The 22,687-nt window shown below is 36.5% G+C and overlaps 1 protein-coding gene across 3 annotated transcripts in view; it reads left to right on the forward strand.

The window, feature by feature from the left end:
* Positions 1-22,687, forward strand: part of col14a1a (collagen, type XIV, alpha 1a) — a 128,783-nt gene that overhangs the window by 46,488 nt on the left and 59,608 nt on the right. For all 3 annotated transcript variants that reach the window (XM_081388125.1, XM_081388123.1, XM_081388124.1), the window contains exons 12-22: positions 471-613; positions 853-982; positions 5,047-5,186; positions 5,535-5,661; positions 6,689-6,828; positions 9,619-9,751; positions 10,039-10,086; positions 10,235-10,371; positions 13,904-14,039; positions 17,147-17,269; positions 19,963-20,112. In XM_081388125.1, coding sequence (XP_081244251.1) covers positions 471-613; positions 853-982; positions 5,047-5,186; positions 5,535-5,661; positions 6,689-6,828; positions 9,619-9,751; positions 10,039-10,086; positions 10,235-10,371; positions 13,904-14,039; positions 17,147-17,269; positions 19,963-20,112 — 1,407 coding nt within the window. The remainder of the gene's footprint in view (positions 1-470; positions 614-852; positions 983-5,046; positions 5,187-5,534; positions 5,662-6,688; positions 6,829-9,618; positions 9,752-10,038; positions 10,087-10,234; positions 10,372-13,903; positions 14,040-17,146; positions 17,270-19,962; positions 20,113-22,687) is intronic.

Below are 22,687 nucleotides of genomic sequence, written 5' to 3' on the forward strand. Positions count from 1 at the left end.
TAATTATTTAAAAACTAACCTGCACTTTTCTCTGGTTTCAAAACGCACGCCATGCTGGATATTACCTGCCATTCATTTTCATAATACTTTTCAAACTGTTGGTGACATATCCTCGGAAAAAACTCCTAAGATCCCAAAAGCTAATGCCAGCGACTTACCCATGATGACTTGACAGCTGAGCGCAGGCATGTCACTCACGTTGGATGCATCAATTCATGATTGGTTTAGTGCCAAATTAAAATATTATACAGAACGATAAAATAACGTTATTAACCGGTTAATGGTTATTTCAAATAAGTGTTTCTGTTTTGTTTAATCCTGTTAAAATTTTGTTTGTTTTTGTTTGTTATTCCTTAGTTGAACCGGTTCGGAGCCCTGACTCTCACACATGCAAACACAAACAAAACATGTTTCTCTGTACATCTATGTTAAGTATAAATGTCTGATTTGTATGTATGTGTGCATCTCAGTGGCTCTACCTACAGTGAGTGATCTCGAGCTGTACGAAGTGACAGACAACAGCATGAGAGCCCGCTGGAGGGATGCACAAGGGGCTTCTGGGTACATGATCCTTTACGCTCCACTGAGCAGTGAGACTACAGATGAAAGAGAGGTGAGGCTGCAAATTGTCTTTGTGAGTGTGCCTGTCCGTGTTTGAGCAAATGTTAAGCCCGTGCTGGCATGATGACACTTCCACCAAAATAGTAGCTTCACCGTTACACTGTTTTCATGGAAGCAGTAGAAGAAGAATAACAATCATCACGTTTGAGTTCCCTTGGTTGCACTTTTTTATCTCTGTTTCAGCAGCCTTTATGCTGCTCTAAAGGTGTTGCTGTTGTTTTTGTGATACAGCTAAAGGTGGATGAGACGGTGACTGATGTGGAACTGAAGGGATTGATTCCTGACACAGAGTACACCGTTACGGTCTATGCCATGTTCGGAGAGGAGGCCAGTGATCCCGCCACCGTTCAGGAGACCACCAGTGAGTGTCCAGGCCAATCTGGTTTTAAATATAAATTTAAACATGCAGGGCCCTATCATACACCACGTGCGACGCAAGTGTTTTTTGCTAGTTTTAGCCTGACGCAGTTATAATTTTCTCGTCCTGGGCCACTTTGTTTAAATAGCAAATGCATTTGCGCCCATTTGTGCGCCCATGGGCGTGCTGGTCTGAAAACGAGGTGAGTTCAGGTGAATTGATCAGTTGTTATTTTGAGGCAACTGAAATAGACAGCGCCATTGACCAACTGAAACCTGGTCTAAAGTCAATGACGTAGTTTTTTTTGTTATTTAAATGGCGCATTAGTAATATGGGTACACAACGCACGTACATTTTGCATACATACACAGGGACACGCAGCAGAACACAAACATGGCAGATATTAAAAATAAAAGGATTACAATGTAAAACATTATTATTGTGTACATAAAGATATGGTGGAATCCGACTTGTCCCGTAGATGGTCTGCTTGCGCGCTTTAACCTTGCGCACAAGCTCTTTTACAAAGAGAGCAAAATTTCATAGTGAAATTCCGCCATGGCGTGATCGCAACTGGCTTTTAAAGGGAATGGGAGATGGCGCCGACCATTTTTCCCGTCGTTAAACTAGCAAAAGTGGATTCGGACATGCTGTAAGTGCACTTGCGCTTTAGACCATGCGCTTAGATCGTTAAAATAGGGCCCGCAATCTGTTTTCTTTCAAACGCTGTTTATGTAATGTCCAGTGATTAATGGTTCTGTTTTGAGTTTTTGAAAGGTGACCCACGTAATAGGGCTGGGTGTATAGATCAATACAATAATATTTCAATATTTTTAGTTTTTTAATAATATTTTAAATATATCTCAGTATTTATGTATTTGTTCTGAAATGGCTTGAAATGTATTTCTTTTTCTTTTCCTTGGATCAATCATGATTTCAACATAGCACCCTTACACTGTAAAAAATAATTCTGTGGCTTAGTAAATATTACAGAAATGTTTAACTTTATTAACTTAATAAAATCTCTGTATATCGTTTACTTGATTGTTTGAGTTAAACATACCAAAATAATTGAGTAAAAATCCAACAGTTAATTTTATCTAAAATTTACAGATATATTTAAGTTTTTTTCAATAAAATAATTTAGTATTTGACTAACCAATTATTTCTTTATAATATACTTAATATATATGTGAAATTTCTATCAAAATATTTGAGAATGTTTAATTAAACTGATCTGTTTCAAGAAACAAAAAAATTACTTAATTCAAATCAATATTATTAATATATTTAACACGCTCTTAAAATTGAGTAAGTTTACTCAATTAAAACAATGCCCCCCCTCCCCCACCCTCTGACGTGACGAAAACTCGACGGTTGGAGTGAGCGCGGGCTGTTTGAACTCTCCAGTCTCCAGAACAACAGCTCTCTTCTCAGCGTCGCAGATTTGGTGCATTTTCACTGTGAAATTCAGGTTGGTGTATGTTTTATTTTATCTATAAAATCATTACTGTGCTTTAAACATATTTAATGCAAAACAACATACAGAGGCGTAATTCGACACCTAAACGAGACGAGAGCCGTCTTTTTGCGTGATTGAAACGCTTTGCATAAACACATGACTTTCATAATGATAATGAATATAATTATTATCATTTGGATGATAAAATGTCCTCAGAACTATCACTTTTTGTTTATTGGCAGGTTATGTCAGTCGCTCGCAGTATATTTCGGCTGTGCCTCAGACAGTGACTGTGAGTGAGACGCAGGACGGCGGTATGAAGTTCAAAGTTCACCCGCAGAGCGCGAGTCTGTCTCCGGCACGAGGACCAGCGCAGATTCGGTGGATATTGGATAACAGAGTGGTTGATTACACTTGAATTAGGCTACCTGAATGTTTAAATATTTCATTTTTACTTGTTAAATAAGTTTAAATGCAGGCAATATTGTATACATGAAAAAACAGTCTAAAATGTGCTGTATTGCTGTACTCACTGAAAATAAAGGCCAATGTAATGTATACTGGTGGTTGTCTGGAGTACTATTTTACAAAGGTTTAGAGAAAATAAAAAAGTTAATATTACTCATTAATAAAAACAGTTAATATTACTCATAAATATTGTTTTTTTAATGTTTAAATGTTAAATTATTTCTACTCAATTTTATTTTTTAATGTACCAGATGCAGTTACTCAGATTTACTTAATTTTTTTACTTGCATTTACTCAATTCATACAGTATATTTCATTGATTTCACAGCTTTAAAATTTACTCATTTTTTTTGAGTGTAAAAATGTTTCACCAATAAAATTGAGTAAATAATAGTTAAACTTTTTACAGTGTAGAGAAGCTAATTATTCAAAACATTAAAGTAGAATACTTAAACTACTCCAATCTTCAGTGCCACATATTTCTTTAGAAATTGTTCTAATATGCTGATTTGCTAATTCTAATATATATATATAAATATATATAGTGGTGTGAAAAAGTGTTTGCCCCCTTCCTGATTTCTTATTTTTTGCATGTTTGTCACACTTAAATGTTTCAGATAATCAAACAAGTTTAAATATTAGTCAAAGATAACACAAGTAAACACAAAATGCAGTTTTTAAATGAAGGTTGTTATTTTTAAGGGAAAACAAAATCCAAACCTACATGGCCCTGTGTGAAAAAGTGATTGCCCCCTAAACCTAATAACTGGTTGGGCCACCCTTAGCAGCAACAACTGCAATCAAGCGTTTGCAATAACTTGCAGTGAGTCTTTTACAGCGCTGTGGAGGAATTTAGGCCCACTCGTCTCTGCAGAATTGTTGTAATTCAGCCACATTGGAGGGTTTTCGAGCATGAACTGCCTTTTTAAGATCATGCCACAGCATCTTAATAGGATTTCAGGTCAGGACTTTGACTAGGCCACCCCAAAGTCTTCATTTTGTTTTTCTTCAGCCATTCAGAGGTGGACTTGCTGGTGTGTTTTGGATCATTGTCCTACTGCAGAACCCAAGTTCGCTTCAGCTTGAGGTCACGAACAGATGGCTGGACATTCTCCTTCAGGATTTTTTAGTAGACAGCAGAATTCATGGTTCCATTTATCACAGCCATTAAGTCTTCCAGGTCCTGAAGCAGCAAAACAGCCCCAGACCATCACACTACCACCACCATATTTTACTGTTGGTATGATGTTCTTTTTCTGAAATGCAGTGTTTTTTTTACGCCAGATGTAATGGGACATACACCTTCCAAAAAGTTCAACTTTTGTCTCGTAAGTCCACAGAACATTTTCCCAAAAGTCTTGGGGATCATCAAGATGTTTTCTGGCAAAAATGAGACGAGCCTTAACGTTCTTTTTGCTTAGCAGTAGTTTTCATCTTGGAACTCTGCCATGCAGGCCATTTTTGCCCAGTCTCTTTCTTATGGTGGAGTCATGAACACTGACCTTAACTGAGGCAAGTGAGGCCTGGAGTTCTTTGCATGTTGTTGTGGGGTCTTTTGTGACCTCTTGGATGAGTTGTACTTCACTTTGTCAGGCAGGTCCTATTTAAGTGATTTCTTGATTGAGAACAGGTATGGCAGTAATCAGGCTTGGGTGTGGCTAGAGAAATTGAACTCAGGTGTGATAAACCACAGTTAAGTTATGTTTTAACAGGTGGGGCAAACACATTTTCACACAGGGCCATGTTGGTTTGGATTTTGTTTTCCCTTAATAATAACAACCTTCATTTAAAAACATCATTTTGAGTTTACTTGTGTTATCTTTGACTAATATATTTATATATAATTTATATATTATGACTATTTTTTATATATATAAAAAATAATAAATATATATATATTAGAATTATTTGATGAATTGAAACATTTATTGAAATATTATTTTTACTGTCTGTTTTGATTAATTTAATCCGTTCATGCTGTATAAGTGTATATAATCTAACTGTCCCCAAGCTTTTTGTTTTGCTACCAAAGTTGTTGTAACAATGTCCCTTAATCCCATTGCAGAAAAATTATTTCCAGAAAAATATCTTAGCGTTAATATTCAGCGTTTGACCGTTAATCCATATCTTCCTGCAGTGTCCCTGAGACCTCCACGTAATCTGCGGGTCACTGAAGTTGACCACAGCTCTGTCCGACTCAACTGGGACGCAGTGTCCAGTAAAGTAAAGGGCTACCGTGTCATGTATATCAAGACAGATGGTGTGCAGACCAATGAGGTGATCACTGCAGCAGAACCTACAATACATGACAAGCATTTGTTTCTTTGTTAAACAAACAAGGACTTGTTCACTCTTACAGTATAAACTATATACAGTATATAGAATTAAAATGATTAAATATGAGTAAAATTTAATATATTTATAAAGAATGAATATGTTTAAAATAATATTTTTAAATAATATATATATATATATATATATATATATATATATGTGTGTGTGTGTGTATACTGTATATAATTGTATTTTATTTATTTATTTTTATTAATCACTATAATAATGTACTCACTCATTCCATAATTTTATGAACAGAGATGCATTAGGTATTATTTTTCTTCTCTTCAGGTCGAGTTGGGTCCCGTCACCAATGTGTACCTGAAGAACTTGTCACCCATAACAGAATACACTGTTGCTGTTTTTGCTCTCTATGACGGCGGCCAATCCGAGGCACTCAGTGGCGGATTCACTACAAGTGAGACTGTTTGATCCCTGCCAGTGAACTGCTTAAAAATGTTTAAATAGGTGAATTCAGCTATTTTGTTTTGTCAGTTGCATTAAGGATGCCAGCATATCCTGGGCGGTGGGTGTGGATTTATGCAAATTATTTCCCCAAGCACAGAAGAGACAGGGCCCATTGGTATTCATTATCATGAGCACGGGCAAGAACAAATCTCGTCTACTCGCAGCAATGCTGATTTAACATGTACATGTATGAGCATATTTTTTCTGTATTTTCCTCCTCCAACAGAATGTACAATTTTCACTGCACACAGAGTCTGCAATTTACTCCAGCTGGAAAGCGGGAATGGATGCTTTCTCTGTCCTGGAAAAGCATCACTTTCTAGGCAGCCTGTTGCATTCAGCAATCATTGATTGGCTGCTGGAATCTATTATAGATCTGGGCCTTCATTTCCTGAGTTTCATTGTTCTCTGGGTGTCCTGACTTTGTCGTTGTAGTAATCAGGTTACGTGGTGAAATTTCTAGGGAATTTATTTGAATGTAAAAGTGAATGTTAGGGTAAATGCTGTTCGCTCTGTGGAGATGAGAATGATCAGGAATTCATTCACTGAATCAAAATTAAATTGGTTAAAAGATTAGTTCACACAAAAATGAAAATTATATCATCATTTACTCACCCTCATGTCGTTCCAAAGCCTCATGACTCGTATCTGTGGTAAAAAAAAACTGGCTAAAATTAATGCAAATGGGTTAATAAAAATATATTTAATTCAGTATATGCAGTATTCTCTGAAAACAGCCTTTACTATCTTAAACAATTGGGTTTCAAGTAAATCTATGTTGTTTTAAGGATGTTTACATATTTTAGAAAAAATACTGATTAATTATTATTATTATTATTATTATTATTTGAAGTGAACTACTCTTCTAATTTGTACGTAAACAATTTAACATAATTTAAAAAGTTTGTGATAAAACTGATTATAGCTCAGCGAAGGATGTTGGATTGCTTACCCGTGCTTGATTCTATCTCAATCAGAGCTTGTGCCAGCCCCTTTTAGCCTGATGACATCAGAAGTCACCTCTGAGAGTTTCCGGGTGAGCTGGTCACATCCTGCCAGGGATGTGGTGCTCTATAAGTTGGCCTGGTCACCCACTGGAGGAGGAGATGAGAGAGAGGTCAGTCATTTACAAGTATAATGATTCGTGAATGTGAGTGGGTGCTTGCAGTGGCAAAACTCGCCACTCGGTTGCTGGGATGGTTGCTACAATGTTGTACATGATTGCATTCGAGCCAACAACCATGTCTGTTCGATGTTGTTGAATTGAAATATGGCTTCTATATGTTGCAATATGGTTGCTAGGTGGTTCTAAACGGTTGCTAGGGTGTGAATAGACAGTTAACATGGTGATATTTACAGACTGCTTCCTAACCGAAACAAACGAGCCAATCCCCATCTCTATATGACGTTCTGATGCAGAGATAAAGGCAGTTGCTAGGGTGTTATGGGTGGTTGCTAGGCGGTTGCTAGGGTGTTTTGGGTGGTTGCTGTGGTGTTGCTAGGTGGTTGCTAGGGTATTCTGGGTGGTTGCTAGGGCGTTGCTATGTTGTTTTGGGTGGTTGCTATGGTGTTGCTAGGCGGTTGCTAGGGTATTCTTGGTGGTTGCTAGGGCATTTCAAGGGTATTCTGGGTGGTGGCTATGGTGTTGCTAGGGTATTATGGGTGGTTGCTAGGGCGTTGCTAGGGTAGAACATTTTGACAGTTGCCCTGTCAAAATGCACAAAAAAATAATTGTTTTCATTGTTTTTGACCCATGTAACCTCGTAACACTGCTTTACGATTTTTAGGTAGGTCTAACAGGAAATATACAGAAATTTAAAAAAAAATTATCAAACACTTCACAGTCTTCACTCTTCACTGTATAAATTATAAATTAAATATAGATTATTCCTTCTTGAAACTACAAACGTTATTTAGTCAAGAGCAGTGAGTGATTTTCTGTCTTTTGTTGTTTGATTAACATTAATGACAGATAGCAGCAGGTTTAATAGGCTGCTGTCACTTTAAGACCTGACGCACATTATGCGAATCTGACACGTTTTCTCCATTTTCTCACATTTCTTTATGTTCAGTTAAGACTTCATTTAACAAATGTAACTGTGCTTGTGAAGATACTCGACAAAACGGGCATTTTGGCATAATTTGGTGTGTTTTTGTCCGTGCAAGCACTGTCTGAAACGGTTTTCTGTGCGCATGATCGTGTGTGTGTCACACAGACAGGAGATTCACAGACGCGCGCCCCAGTAGAAACGCACTGCGTTCTCTTTTGTGTTTTATCACGCTTCAATGGTTTAAAAGCATTTGCTTGAATAAGAGCGTGATCATATAATGTAATGCTAGCCAAAGGATGATGGAAAAAACTGATACTGGGTTAATTGCGTTAAATATTTTTAATGCGTTAAACTGAAAAAAGTAATCATGTACGTTAACACGTTAATTTTGACAGCACTAAATAGTATAATTATTATAATATAATATAATATAATATAATATAATATAATATAATATAATATAATTCAAAAATAAATACATTCTACACATCTACTATAATATAATGAAATATTTTTGATGTTGCTTTCAAAAACTTTTTTTTGTCTGCCATTAGAGAACGAGTGGCTTTTTGGCAGTAGAATGGTGCCGTCATGCCATGTACCAAACCCTGAACTCTTGGATCATTCTCTTGTTTCTGTTTGAGTTTTCAACATTTCTCTGTTGTAACTGGCTCGTTTTGTTTTTTAAACTTCCATTGGCATATGTTCGTTTCAACAAACTATATATGTTGAAAAAGAGAAAGTGAAAAATGATTTTTATGAGGTCCTTGAAAATGATTTATGAGTCAATCAATACTTTCTCGTAACCTGAAGCCCGCGGCCAACTGTTACTCTCTATTAGAAATGACCACCACCAAAACAACCACCAGCATACTGAACATGTCCCGTCACTGCTCTCTTAGCCACGCATGACCACAGACACAAGTGTGTGTGATGGAGAAAGTTTTTAATATTGACCAGGAGTCAGTGCAGCTGTTTTTTATAGATAGCACCGCAGGTCGATATATTTACCAAGAGCCACCAGAGCAGAAAATAATAACATGCTGTGAGGCAAACTGGAATGTGGCTGGAGCTTCATGTCCCAGAGCAGAGGAGTCAGCCCAGAAACACATATTCACTCACATGGGTTTACTGGGACAGCCAAGAGCTGACTGAGATCCAAAGCTCTCTTGATAGCAGATGTGCTTTTTAATGCATGTTCTCGTTGTTGGCGTAGCATAGCCGAGCAGCCACCAACATTTATACCTGACAAAATGTGTTTACTGATTTCTGTTGCTGCTACTATTGCTTTTGCTCTAAAATAGACTGAAAATACTGTTGACTTATCTTCTCAATTATGTACATAAATTTGAGTTAAAAAAAGGTCTAGAATGAAAATATCTTTTCTCCATTAATTATAAATGCATTCTGTCACTGATCTAATGCTACAAACATGGAGCAGACTTCAGTTTAGAAATACAAAATGATTAGAAAGTCCTTTTCTAGTCTATCAAACCTCAACGTCCTCCCAATGATGACCACGTGGGCCTCTTCATCAGAACCATCACCTTTGGATCTTTTCCTGAAATAGATGTGGCCTTGCTCCAGAAATGAACTAATGGCCATTTTCTTCATCATCACAATCAGATTCTGGGAAGTCTGCACTTGTGGGTGAAGATGGTTGTTAAAAATCCATACAATTGACTATTTCTTCTTTGTAGTCAAGTGTGGTTTATCCAGTCTATGACGTAAACTACAGGCAATTGGCTATTCTTCCCCACGCATTCTAAAAGAATCTAAGCACCATCCAAATGATCCCCACAGTGTTACGGCTCTGATTTATAACTCAGTGCTTTTGTGTTTGTGTGTTTATAAAGATGATGCTGAATGGACCTTTGGACTCATATGTGATTCAAGACTTGAGTCCTTTTACAGGGTATAAGGTTTCACTGTCCGCCATCTACAAAGACGAAACGGAGAGCAGCGCTGTGATTGTGCTTGAGAATACATGTAAGAGATCCAGTAATGTTGTTTAACTGTTTAACACCAACCAACTAATTTACATGATCTCAAACTGGTTAATTGATGTTTTGTTTTGTTTTGTTTTGTTTTGTTTTGTTTTGTTTTGTTTTGTTTTGTTTTGTTTTGTTTTGTTTTGTTTTGTTTTGTTTTGTTTTGTTTGTGCTTTGCTTTGTTGTTTTGCTTTGGTTTTTGTTTGTTTTGATTTGTTTTGCTTTGATTTGTTTTGTGCTTCGTTTTGCACTTTTTTTGTGTTTGTTTTGTCTTGTTTATTGCAGTGGACTGGACCACAGAAGTTCCAACCACCATTCCCTCCACTACAGCAAGTAATAAAAATGCAACTTCATCGTTCTGTAATTTTGAACATTGGGTGGATGGATGGATGGATGGATGGATGGATGGATGGATGGATGGATGGATGGATGGATAGACACCTTAGAATGTATTGTGTCTAAATTGAACTGTATCATCTAGTTGTTCATCTGGGAGTGACTAGCCTATGGCTGGACGAGGAGACCCACTTTAGTATGCAAGTAAACTGGGAGGTGCTGGACTCAGACGTGGAGCAGTACCGAGTGACATATGTCAGTGCAGACCGCACAGAAGAGACAGTGAGTAAACATAACCACAACACAGAGATATCCATAATGTTAATATGACAACACAAGAGTGAGCTCATTCTTTGTCATCATCTTCTTTCTGTCTCCTCGAACATTTTAGCTCCTCTCTCTTCTCCATATGAGAGTGCATAAAGAGGGCAACATACACTTGTCTTATTTGTGTCCCAGTGAGGCTGTTATTTCATAAAGCTACCTATATTGCTCTTGCGCTATAAAAATATAACAGAAAAATGTATTACCTCTGTGCTGTTAGAGCCTGGAGGCTTATCATATTCCTCCGGGTAAGTGAAGTTGAATTGATGTAGCCCCGCTGCAGTGTTGTCTGTTGCAAGGACACGTCTTGCTCAAAGTGACCTTTTCAAATGCATGTCCCTGTACTGGAAACCTCCCTTGTCTTATTCTGCAGTGATTCCTGCAGTGTATAATCATACATTGATGAATTGCAGGAGTGAGTTCAGTGAATATGCTTTTTTCCATGGTATTTGGCTGACTTTGTTTGTGGTATTTGGCGTGCCTTGGTCTGGAACGGTTAAGATCTTTCATGGCGTTAAGTTACTCTCAGATTCTGTGGTGACTTGTCGCCCCTGACTGTACAGAAAATCGACCTCTCATGGCTTGTAATTGTACTGGAGAATCACGGGGGGTCAAGCTATAAAGGAGATGGATAAAGGAGGTGGGACTGGAAAAAAAGAAATTCCATTATCTTTTCAAGTGCCATTTAGGTCACTGAGCAAAATGTGAGAAGTAGAGAGAGAACATCTAAGAGGAATGGTAAAGGAGAACACGCCTAATCTGAGGGAAAGTTCCAGCAAAGTCTAAAAAGAAAGACGATCTCCTGCATTCAAGTTTCAGCACCACAGATTGGTGGACAGCTCCGCTATTAAGAGTTGTTCTGAAGGACGGTGCACTGAATAACAGGAGGGTGCCTCAACTTGGAGTACCACACCTGACAAATCAAAGGAAGTTAAAATTGTACGTGATTTTCAGCATATACTACCGTTCAAACGTTTGGGGTCAGTAAGATTTTTTATTTACTGAAAAAAAACTTGCTGCCTTAAATTTTTAAGTACAATTAACTTGACTGTGCAAGTCATTTCAACTTAAATTACATTACATTGACAAACTTATGTTGTCATGGCTTAATGTTCATGTCATTTTTTTGTACTTTAATTAAGCAAAGATGCATTAAATTGATTCAAAAGATTTATATTTAAAATAAATGCTGTTCTTTTGAACTTTATATTCATTTCATGGTTTCCACAATATGTTTATTAAGCAGCACAGCTGTTTTCAACATTGATAATAAGAAGAAATGTTTCTTGAGCACCAAATCAGCATATTAGAATGATTTCTGAAGGATCATGTGACACTGAAGACTGGAGTAATGATGCTGTATAATAAAATAAATTCAGCTTTGCCATCACAGGAAAAAAATAAATTTGACAATTTTCTCAAATAGAATTTTATTTTTTGAAAATGTAATAACATTTCACATTATTGCTATTTTTACTGTATTTTTTTATCAAATAAATGCAGAATTGGTGAGTATAAGAAAATATTACTGACTTTTGAACGGTAGTGTATCTTTAAAAAAAAAAATAGAATTATTCAGTTCTTTGTGTAAAACTGTATTAATTACTGAGTACACCGAAACACAAAATGTATGTCACTGCCAAAACTTTTGGCCATGACTGTATATTCAAAAATCCTTTCATTTTAAACGTAAAACTCATACATTTAAAGTATTGGAAATGTGAAGCCTTAAAATTTGTTGTCCATAGCAACCTCTTAATATTTGCATGGTAACATTCTCTAAATTACTTCATTTGACTTGTTTATAGTCTGTTCATTGATAGTGCACTCACACAGAGGAAGCCACTCCACATAATGCAACCCAACATTTCATTATCAACAAGCAATGGACTGCCATGATTGTGTGTGTGCGTGTGTGATTAATGGTGTGTCTGTGGTGAATGACTGCAGTGATTGGATGCTGGCTAGAGAGCTGTGTGCTGGCTTTCTTAATTTCCATCCAGCTCCCTGAAGTTCAGTACACACAGATCTCTAGTCTTTTGGCTTATACTCAGAATAGTTTCCATCAGAGCTGATCAAATACAAATATTTAGATGAAGAAAACTGATGAAGCCTTTAAAATTGTTTAGCTACCGTTTGGCGTTTTCTTTGCCCTTGACAGTCCCTCCTTAAATACACTAGCAGTTCCTCTTCCTCTTATATACCGAGCTGTGAGAAAGTAAGTGCACCCCACGAAAAGTGTACATTTAACCCACCAGTTGAGAAAGTACATTTATCACTAGTATATGTCAAGTGTTTAATCTTACAACCAGGTGCACCAGAGCTGCCTGAGGCCCTCGGAAGGAAAGTTGTTGAGGTGTACGAGTCTGAAAAATTGATTTAAAGCCATTTAAACAAGACTGTAGAAAGACTGTACAAATCTAGTCTACATGGGTCAGAAAGGAAGAAGCCTCTGCTCTCCAAATTTTCTTTTTAAGTTTGCCATTCATCACCTACGCGAAACAGGACTTCTGGACAAATGAGTCAAAGGAAAAATTTGAGCATTCGAGAGTGAGAAACTCATTCCCACAAGCACAGTAGTGGGAGTGTAGTGATTCGAGGGTATTTTGCAGCTTTGGGGCTGGAAATAATGTCATAACATCAACTATGAATTCCATTATACCAAATAGTGCTTAAAGACAACATGAGGGCATCTTTAGAAAAAGCCGAAACCAAACTGTACACGGTCATTCTGCATGATCGTGTCTAAGGTCAAAGCACTCCAGATTGCAATACAACAAAATAGCTGTACGATCAATGAAAGAGACTGATGGACAATAATAAGAAACACCTACAAGAAATTATATCTGCCAAAGATATATTGAATTAGATATTTATAGATAGATATTTATACTACAGTTCAAAAGTCTCTTATGCTCACCATTAGTTGGTAAAAATACAGCAACACCGTAATATTATGAAATATTATGACAATTTAGAATCATTGTTTTATTTTTTTAAATATTTTAAAATGTAATTTATTTATGTTTTGGCAAAGCAAACCATTTTGCAGCCAATACTCCAGTCTTCAGTGTCACATGTTCCTTCAGAAAAGTTGTTATAGACAAACTCGAATAATTTAATTAAACCTTCCTGAAAGAAAGTATTTCTTGAAACAAAAAAAAAAATCTTTTGAACATTAGTGTATGTTGGATAAAAGACTTTAATAAAAAGACAAAACTCTCTGAGGTGTACTTACTTTTACAACACTGTACATACACATTTGTTTTTATACTGTATGATTATGAGGCATCCCACTGAATTCTATTGTATATACTTACCCTTTTAATAAACATTCACCATTTCTGCATGATACTTTTGTACATTTTCTTCCATATGAAGCTGTTTTCCACACAGAGACTTCAAGGACATTTGGCCCTACCAGGGACAGCAAAATGCATCAACACACACACCATGCTTGTCTGGTATTGAATATTCTGCTCTCCTCCAGGTGTTAGTCTCGGGAAACAGAAGAAGCGTGATCCTGCAACCTCTCCTCTCAGACACAAGGTACAAGATCACAGTGACCCCTATTTATGCAGACGAGGAGTCCACTGCACTATCAAAGTCCTCTTCCGGCAAAACATGTGAGTGTGAGCGAACAAATGCAGCTGGAGTTATAGTAAATGAAATACATTATGGGCATCTCTCATTGCATATTACGTTGGCATGATTACATGGCACCGATTTTGAGTTTGAGCTCCCTTTGCTTTATTTTAGAAATCCGAAAATTAACACTTCAATAACACAGGCGTAATTTCAAATATAAAAAATGTACACAATTCACACTTGCTAAATGTTTGGCATGTTCTTATGCAGCATTAGAAGTATTTAGTGTCTAGTTTATGCATAACGGTCTGCGTTCAATTCCCAGGTTGGAATAAATACATTTTTTATCCTTTTTGTATTTTTATAAAAATACAAGACTGTGCCAGTTAATGTATTAACAGGAGCGTGATCTCAATTGGTTCCATGTTAGTTCTAGACTTCGGTGAGTTAATTAATTTGACCTCAAAGCAGTGATAGACTTGCCATTTCCTGAGGCAGATTCACTTTTAATCTAACTAATCACTTGTTAAAAAATACCTGCTTTTTTCCTTTTTTTAAGTTCAGTGAACCTAAATGAAGCCGCCGTGTTATTTTTTTGTTCTCATGGGATGTTTTATGACTCTAAAGAGAGGTCTGGAACCTTTCCTCTCACTTCAATTTGAAATCTGCATTGTATTAACTCATGCTAATTTCCTGTTTGTATTATAAACCATGTACCTGCTGTTTTTATGCACCATATATGAGCTAAAAATAGATCCTCTTACACCACAGCTCTGAGATACAGTTTGTCATCACTGCAATTTGAAGTTAGATGGTCAGTCTTGCAGTCTCATGAAACACATTCTTTAGCAGATTGAATAGTATTGATTGTATCCATTAATAAGCATAATAAGTATTATCCATTCCAGCCCTGGTCTTCTCTCACTAATGAACTGATCAAACCAGCTCGCTTTACTCTGAAGGGATTGATTTTCTACAGCTTTCTCCCAGTAATCATCTTCAAATTAGAGCCCATTCTCTGATTAGAGATGCTAATGTCACCTCATGTTGACCTTGAGATCAGTGTCCGCTAGTTGCCTTGGAAAACCTTTGCACTTGTTTCTGAATGAGTTTGTGATTGAATTAATTATCAGTGGGGTGATATTCTCTGAGGAGTTGTAATTATGTGAAAACAGACTTTTTTATGAGAATGCTGGGAAATCAGGGTTGAACCAATGCATTAATTTATTTATCCTACCGTTTAAAAGTTTAGAATTTAAAAAAGAATGTAAAAGCAAGGATGCATTACATTGATCAAAACTGACTTTTACACTGTTACAAATAATTTAAAATAAATGCTGTTCTTTTGAACTTTCTATTCATCAAAGAGTCCTGTAAAGTGTGTCACGGTTTCCACAAAAATATTACTCCCATTTTAAAATATTTTAGAAAATAGTTATTTTTACTGTATTTTTGATCAAATAAATGCAGCCTTAGTTAGCATAAGAGACTTTTTAAAAACATAAAAAAACCTTTACCAACCCCAAACTGTTTAACGGTAGTGTAAATGCCAAATTCATTGAAATTTTATATATTTGTTTTAGTTCTGGTGAAGATTTATACACTAAAAGTGACTGAAATATAATATAACATTTTCAGTGGTAGTTTAAAAAAAATGAATTCAATATAATTATATGTGTGTATGTATGTATGTATATATATATATATATATATATATATATATATATATATATATATATATATATATATATTGAAATTTTCTTCTAGAATGATTATTTTTATCAAGCTTGTACAGTATATTTAAGTTCAGCAATTTCACTTAAATGGCAATTAATTGTCATTTAAGTGAAATTACTGAACTTAAAGGCATAATTTGTAACTTTTTTTGCTTTAAAAATAGCAAAAATCACTATATCTATGTTATATATATATTTTTTTAGTTGTGTACTTACATTATCCAGACTGTTTCCAACAACTTTCAAACCAGGAGAAATTTGGAATTTAATTCGAAGACACGTCCCGTTTCTTTTTTTCCGTTTTGTCGCCGTCAATGGCGTCATATCCGCGTTGTCCCTGGTTTCTGCTCGTGCTGCCATAGCAACCAGAGCTATGAACCAGAGACGTCTGATAGTAACCAAAGCGACTGACGTGGACCACTGTGTAGTTCGCAATATCTATTTGCACGCTGTTGTTGTTTCGTTCAAACATTATGGACCATGGCAAGCAGACTTTGGATAAAAAAGGAGGACTAAAACGAGAATCAATATCAGCGCTGTGTTTTCGAGATGCCTAGAGCTCCCATAGACAGTAAATAAACGAGAGCTCCACGTCCGAGACTTCGACCGCTGCTACATGTACTTTATTAAACAGGTGAGCACATTTACATAAAACGAATCAATGTTATATAGTTCAACAATGATAAAATGTTAGAATATGATCTGTATGTTATTCTAATGTTGATCTAGCTTACTGCTAGTCTCATACAGACAAACTAACACATTCATTTCAACACATTCAAATGCAGTTTAGTGTGCTAGTGTAATGTTAGACCATGTGAAACATCGCTGCGTTACCTCACAAGTTTAATTTGTCTAATAAACTGACCTGTGAGTTGTAATTCTGCGTTTAGTTCGGTAGAATGAAATGTCCATATTCCTTTTATATCCGCGGGACTCGCGTCGCGTGTGGAGCTGATAGCTGTCTCTTAGCAATCTCGAACTGCTTCATATAACAGTCATGATAAAAACATCGACGTATTTACTCATCCATAAGCATTATTAGATCGGTCGGCTTGACGTTAACGACAAGATCCATAATTCTTAGCAAATGTTGCGTCATCAAACTACGCCTTTGTTATTGTAAATAGGTTAGCGACCCCTAGTGGCGAAAAATTCCATACTGTACGTTTAAATATACAAGCTTGATAAAAAATATCATTCTAGAAGAAAATTTCAGATGGCACTTTGAGGCTTTTGCATCTGAACTCTTCATATATACTGTATGTATAAAAATTTATGATACAGTTTGTTGTACCATTTAAATCACATGTGCTAGATTAATATGAAGTTCAGTTGACATTACCAGTAATTGACATTAAATGACCACATTGCAAAAGCTAATCATCTTCTGTCTTCTGATTGGTTAGTGCCACTTTCTGGTCCCAGTAACCTCAGGGTGTCTGATGAATGGTACAATCGCTTCCGCATCAGCTGGGACGGCCCTCAATTCCCCACTATGGGTTACAGGGTCATCTACCAGCCTATCTCTGGTATGTATACGCACACAGACACACACACACACACACACACACACACATGTCTGCACAATCCCATGTAAAAGTGCTACATAATTCAGTATTAAATTCCAGACATACAGAAGGTTTGAAAATAACTTTAGCAAAAATGTCTTGAGACTTTCTAAACATATATAGGACGGTAGGATGAATTATTAGCAGCTTGTTGCGAGCAGTTTGAAAGGGCATTGGTAGGTGGAGATACTGACTCCACGTCTGCTGTTCTGAAAATGACCATTCTTCCATCTGCAGTCTGAGATTCAACTATAAACAGAAGCTGTAATGTAGCCGCAGCACTCCAGAGGGAACAAAAAATATCACTCTACTCTGTTTTCCACTAAAGTCCAGCCTAATAAACTCCTTTATTCCATTATATTATCTTAAACTCCCATCTGCGGTGGAGAGTAATGGCTTCTCCACCTACATTCAATGCCCTTTCAAACTGCTCCTAACAGCTGCTAATAATTCATCCCACTACTGGTCATTTCTACTGTCCAGAGCTCATTTTCCGTGTGTCTTTGTGTGTGTGTTGTTAAAGGGGAGGGTTTGCTTGTTCTCATTTTGTTTCACATTTAGTTTTCCCTGTTTCTTTGTGATGGTTATAGTGTAATGCTATGATTGTATTGTATTTTTTTGTCTGTGAGATCCATCCATTCTGGAGGCATCACATACATTTGGATGTTTAGTTTGTGACGGCCAGAAAACATCACTTTATCTTTGAAGTGTCTTTTAAAGGGGTCATGAACTGCATTTCTTTTTTACATTTTATAATGAGGTCCACTTATAATGTTATCAAGATTTTTACATAAACATACGAATTTAGAAGTAATTTAGAAGCTATTTCCTACCCTGATTTTGACCCTGTCTTTCGAACACTCCATTTTGATGGACGTGCCACGTTCAAGACTTGGAAGTAAACGCCCACTGCTACGATTGGATGGTTTTCCATATTAAAATGATTTTCAACTTCCCCGCCATTACACGTTTGGATTTTTTTTTTTTTTACTTCCGATATTGAAAAATATATCATTACATAGTTGAAACATTTGTCAACAATTTGAAACATTTATGTGAATTACATGCTATTTATGCCATATGGTTAATTACATAAGTCTTGGTTGTGGAAAATATAGTTTAATGGAGTTACCACAGTTATAATTGACAAAGGATGAATTACAGGGTTTTCTGTAAATGTTTTTTTTGGATGGATGTACTGATCGTTTGTCACACTGTCATACTATAGGCTATTCATAGTTCATCCATTCAGGATTACAGCGAATGGCTTAGATCAAAATAATAACAAAAGCAGCGTTCTCTACGTGCTTTTTTCCATATTTGATAATCCAACACATTAACCTCATAAATGCCGAAGCAAAGGAAAGAACTATCACTATTGAGTATTATATAGTCAAACTAATGAGTTTGACTGTGGCACTACAGTATAAATATTCAGTACATATCAAATGATCTCTATCAGACAAATCAATAGTGACACATGGTAAAAACAATTTCTCACACTTGTGTGTTGCGACATTACTGTTGGATCCAATGTAGTTGGATACAACATGCACACTGCCCACCAACCTCGATTTTGTCTGGCTTGGTTTAGAGGGCAAAACGTGAGCCTTCAGTGATAAAGATGTCCCCAAGGAAAGATAATTCACTAAATTCCTTTCCACCTGAGGCATCCACCCATAACCCTCCTCACTCAGCCCCTCTTCATTCTAATAACTTGAAGCTGGATGGACCACGTGGGCAGAGTATGGATGGACATATCAGTGTGCAGGTCTGGGGAAAAGAAAATGCTCATCAGAGCTGCACACTTATGACTTCGCAGATATCGTTCATCTAAACGACCTTCCGCAGTCTTGCACTTAGAGCCGGACCAGTTTAAACTCAGTCTGGCTGTGGCACGAGTCATAAGTTTCATTAGCTCATCTTATTCAGCGTTTGCTGCGTCGAGCAGGAAACAGATCTATTAATTATAACCGTTTCTACAAGCACCACGTCTATTATAACTGAATCGCTGATGAGCAACGTGTCGTTGATTTCCATGGAAGAAACCGCTGAGCGGGCTTCCATCGGCAGGCGTTAAGAAACTCGGGCTTGGAGGAACACAGTGCTTGAATTGCCTTCTATTCTTTCTTCACAAACTGCCATCTTCACACAGCGCTCAAACAATCGGCTTCCTGAAGACAAATTAGCTGATGACGTGCAGGCGCCCTTTTTATATGCTGTGGCGCAACTTGCGAAGTCATCGCACTACATCGGCCATTGTATGCTGTGTTTGCACACGTGCCTCAAACACTGGGTTCCGCGAGGGTGCGTCCGCATAGAAGTTCCCTCAAAAGAGAGCAATTCTTCAAAGTTTCGATTAATTTTGTGTTTCACAGAAGAAAGTCAGTCATACAGGAGCAACATAAAAATGACTAAATGCTGATAGATTTTTATTTTTGGGCAAAATAACCATTTAACGAATGACCTATGCTTGTGATTTTCATTTACATTTGGAATTCTTAATTATGACAAAAGCAAACGTTACTATTGTATAGCTGAATTACTTGACTAATATTATAAGTGTACTTCCAGGAAAAAAGGCAAAAAATATTTGTTTTTTTCTGTAAGTTGACTCAGATTGTTTTCATCTCTTGTCTGCGCTCTGTGCGCAGTGTCAGGTCGGGCTCTAGAGACGTTTGTAGGGGATGATGTAAACACCCTGCTGATCCTCAATCTGTTGAGTGACACAGAGTACAGCGTTCAGGTCATCGCCTCCTACACCACCGGATCCAGCCAACCCCTCACCGCCAAGGGCAAAACACGTGAGTCTTTATAATCTATCCCAACAGCCCACCATTATTTTGCTGCACCATCACATCAGATTCATAGTAATTTGCCACCTCTGTGATCGTCCTTGCTAAGAAGGTTTTTTTTCTCTATTATAATATGCAACAGCAATAATATGGCTATGTAAGCGGACTAGCAAGAACCATCCCTTTTGTCTGTAAATGAAACCTGAAGGCGATCTTTGATAGGCAGCCAGCTACACATATATCAACATTCAGACAGACAGCTTCAGTAATGACAGTCCTTTGCATATAAATTTGATATCGCCAGGTACATCACAAAGTAATACCTGTTTTAGCGATTCTCATCAAAAACCAAACAGATTATGTTTTCTCGAGGAGTGCTGAGGCCATCCATCAGAACACTGTGGTGTCAACATCCCACTATCAGTCACCACTGTCTTGTTTCAGTCTAGTCAGATAAACAGACAAAATGCTTACAACACCTGCGTTTGTGAGGCCGCTATCACAGAAAAACATTTGTAAGATCATAATATATAAGGCAGGTTATATAAAATATCTTTCACCAGGGTTTATCCTGTTACTTCCACTATTAAGGGTGTAAACAGTACTGAGACGTTTTATGCAAGTTAAAGTATGAGTTTTAAAGTTTATTTAACTTAAAGCTGCAGTCCTTAACTTTTTTTTAAGTAAAGTTGATAATTCCGCGAATAACTGCAATTGCAGATTTTGAACAGAGATGGCGACAAAGAGGAAAAACTACGGACTGCAGCTTTAACTATTTAACTGTTTATTTTATTTAATAAGATTATGCCAAATTAGATTGTTTAATTAAGAATTATTTTTTTATGTTTTAATTTTCCTATTAAAGTTACTTTGATGCACAAATGTTCCAAAGCAACTAATTAAATCACAATTTTCTCAATATCCTGACTTTAAGAATACACCACGTTTACATTATTATTGTGAAATTGTTAAACGTCAAATTCAGCACCATTTTTTTTGTTTGATACGTATATATGATATATATTTATGTGTGTATATGTATATGCATACGTATGTGTGAGACTATACATATATATGTGTATATATATCAAACTGCTATAGAATAGTGCTGAATGTGAACAAAACACATGAACAAAGATAAAAAGTATATATTATGTAGAAAATCTTATAATAAATGTTAGTCAAGTGGTAGTAATAGTCAAAATGTAGAAGTCATGGTTTTAGCATGAACTATTATTCCATTCACACTCCATGGCTTTCTAAGGAACATCCCATATTATCTCACCCTACATGATGATATCTGCATACCCCCTGCTCTATGGGGTCCATCAATTTTTCATACGTTTTCTGTTTGACCTTTGAATAATTGAATGCACAATAATGGATTTCCACCTCCTTGAATTAGTACTATCAGCCAGAGGCCCTTTTTGCATGTATATAGTTCATTAAAATAGTTTATATAAGAAGGAAATCTTGTCACATGCATTATTCAAAACCTTAAACAAATTTCAACCACTGTGAGCCATATGTTTTGTGCACAGTCTCCATTTTAATCTGAAATCTCCCAGTCACAAATGCGACTGACATGATGTTCTGTTGTGTAGCATGAATTTCAATAGGCAGCTTGATTGCATAAGTAGTTCCTTTTTAGGATATGGCTCTCATATCAAAGCTTAAAGGAGGACAATGTTTCACCACATGGACTTTTTCCAGTACAAACTGAATTTGGGTTTACAACAACTTTTGGCATATAAAATGCGTGGGACTCAGTCTGTTGTGACATGGCCACAATTGTGTTTGTGCAACAAAAGTACAAGCTCCAAAGATGAGTATTGTTCTGTGTGACTAATGTGGACCATGTGCTGTGGCTTGGGCTTGTGTTTTAAGGGTATGCTGACCAAAAATGTGATAATTCCAAAATAAGCCTATTTTTCTGCTTTCAAATGAGTTTTCTTTCACACAGCACATTCTGTGTGGTTTGCACAAAGAGAAGAGAGAAAAATAAAGACAGACATGCTTAATGCCATTTTTGGCTTTTAAGTGGAGAGCATATTTGTTAAAATACTGTTTAAACCTCTCACTTTCATCTCAGATGTGTTTTTCTAGCCATTAGTTTTGCCTGAATTGCAGTATTTAAAGAGTATCGCACAGAAATCTGAGTCGCTCAGAAATAGGGCTGCTGGTTTCAAGAGAAGTTAAGCCTACAGGTTTTACCTCATAACCTGCATCACAAAGGAGCCTGCTGACTACCCTATGGCTCATTAGCATTACTGTAATACATGTGCTTCTTTTCATTTTACAACATGAGACTACATTAGAGAAAAAATGCTCAAGGCTTACCTCTCACTTAAGTCCAACTCGTACATTTCAAATCATTCATACAGGTTTAGTACACCTAATTTTTCAAAAGTTTTTCAAAAGTTAGGAGTCTGTAATGTTTTTTTTTTTTATGTATTTGAAGAATGCATTTATTTGATCGAAAAATATTGTACAAACAGTAATATTGTGAAATATTATTACAGTTTAAAATAACTTTTCTATTTTAATTATTTTAAAATGTAATTTATTGTTGTTATGACAAAGC

This window comes from Scardinius erythrophthalmus (assembly GCF_964197995.2).
Source record: "Scardinius erythrophthalmus genome assembly, chromosome: 16".
Taxonomy (NCBI): Eukaryota; Metazoa; Chordata; class Actinopteri; order Cypriniformes; family Leuciscidae; genus Scardinius; species Scardinius erythrophthalmus.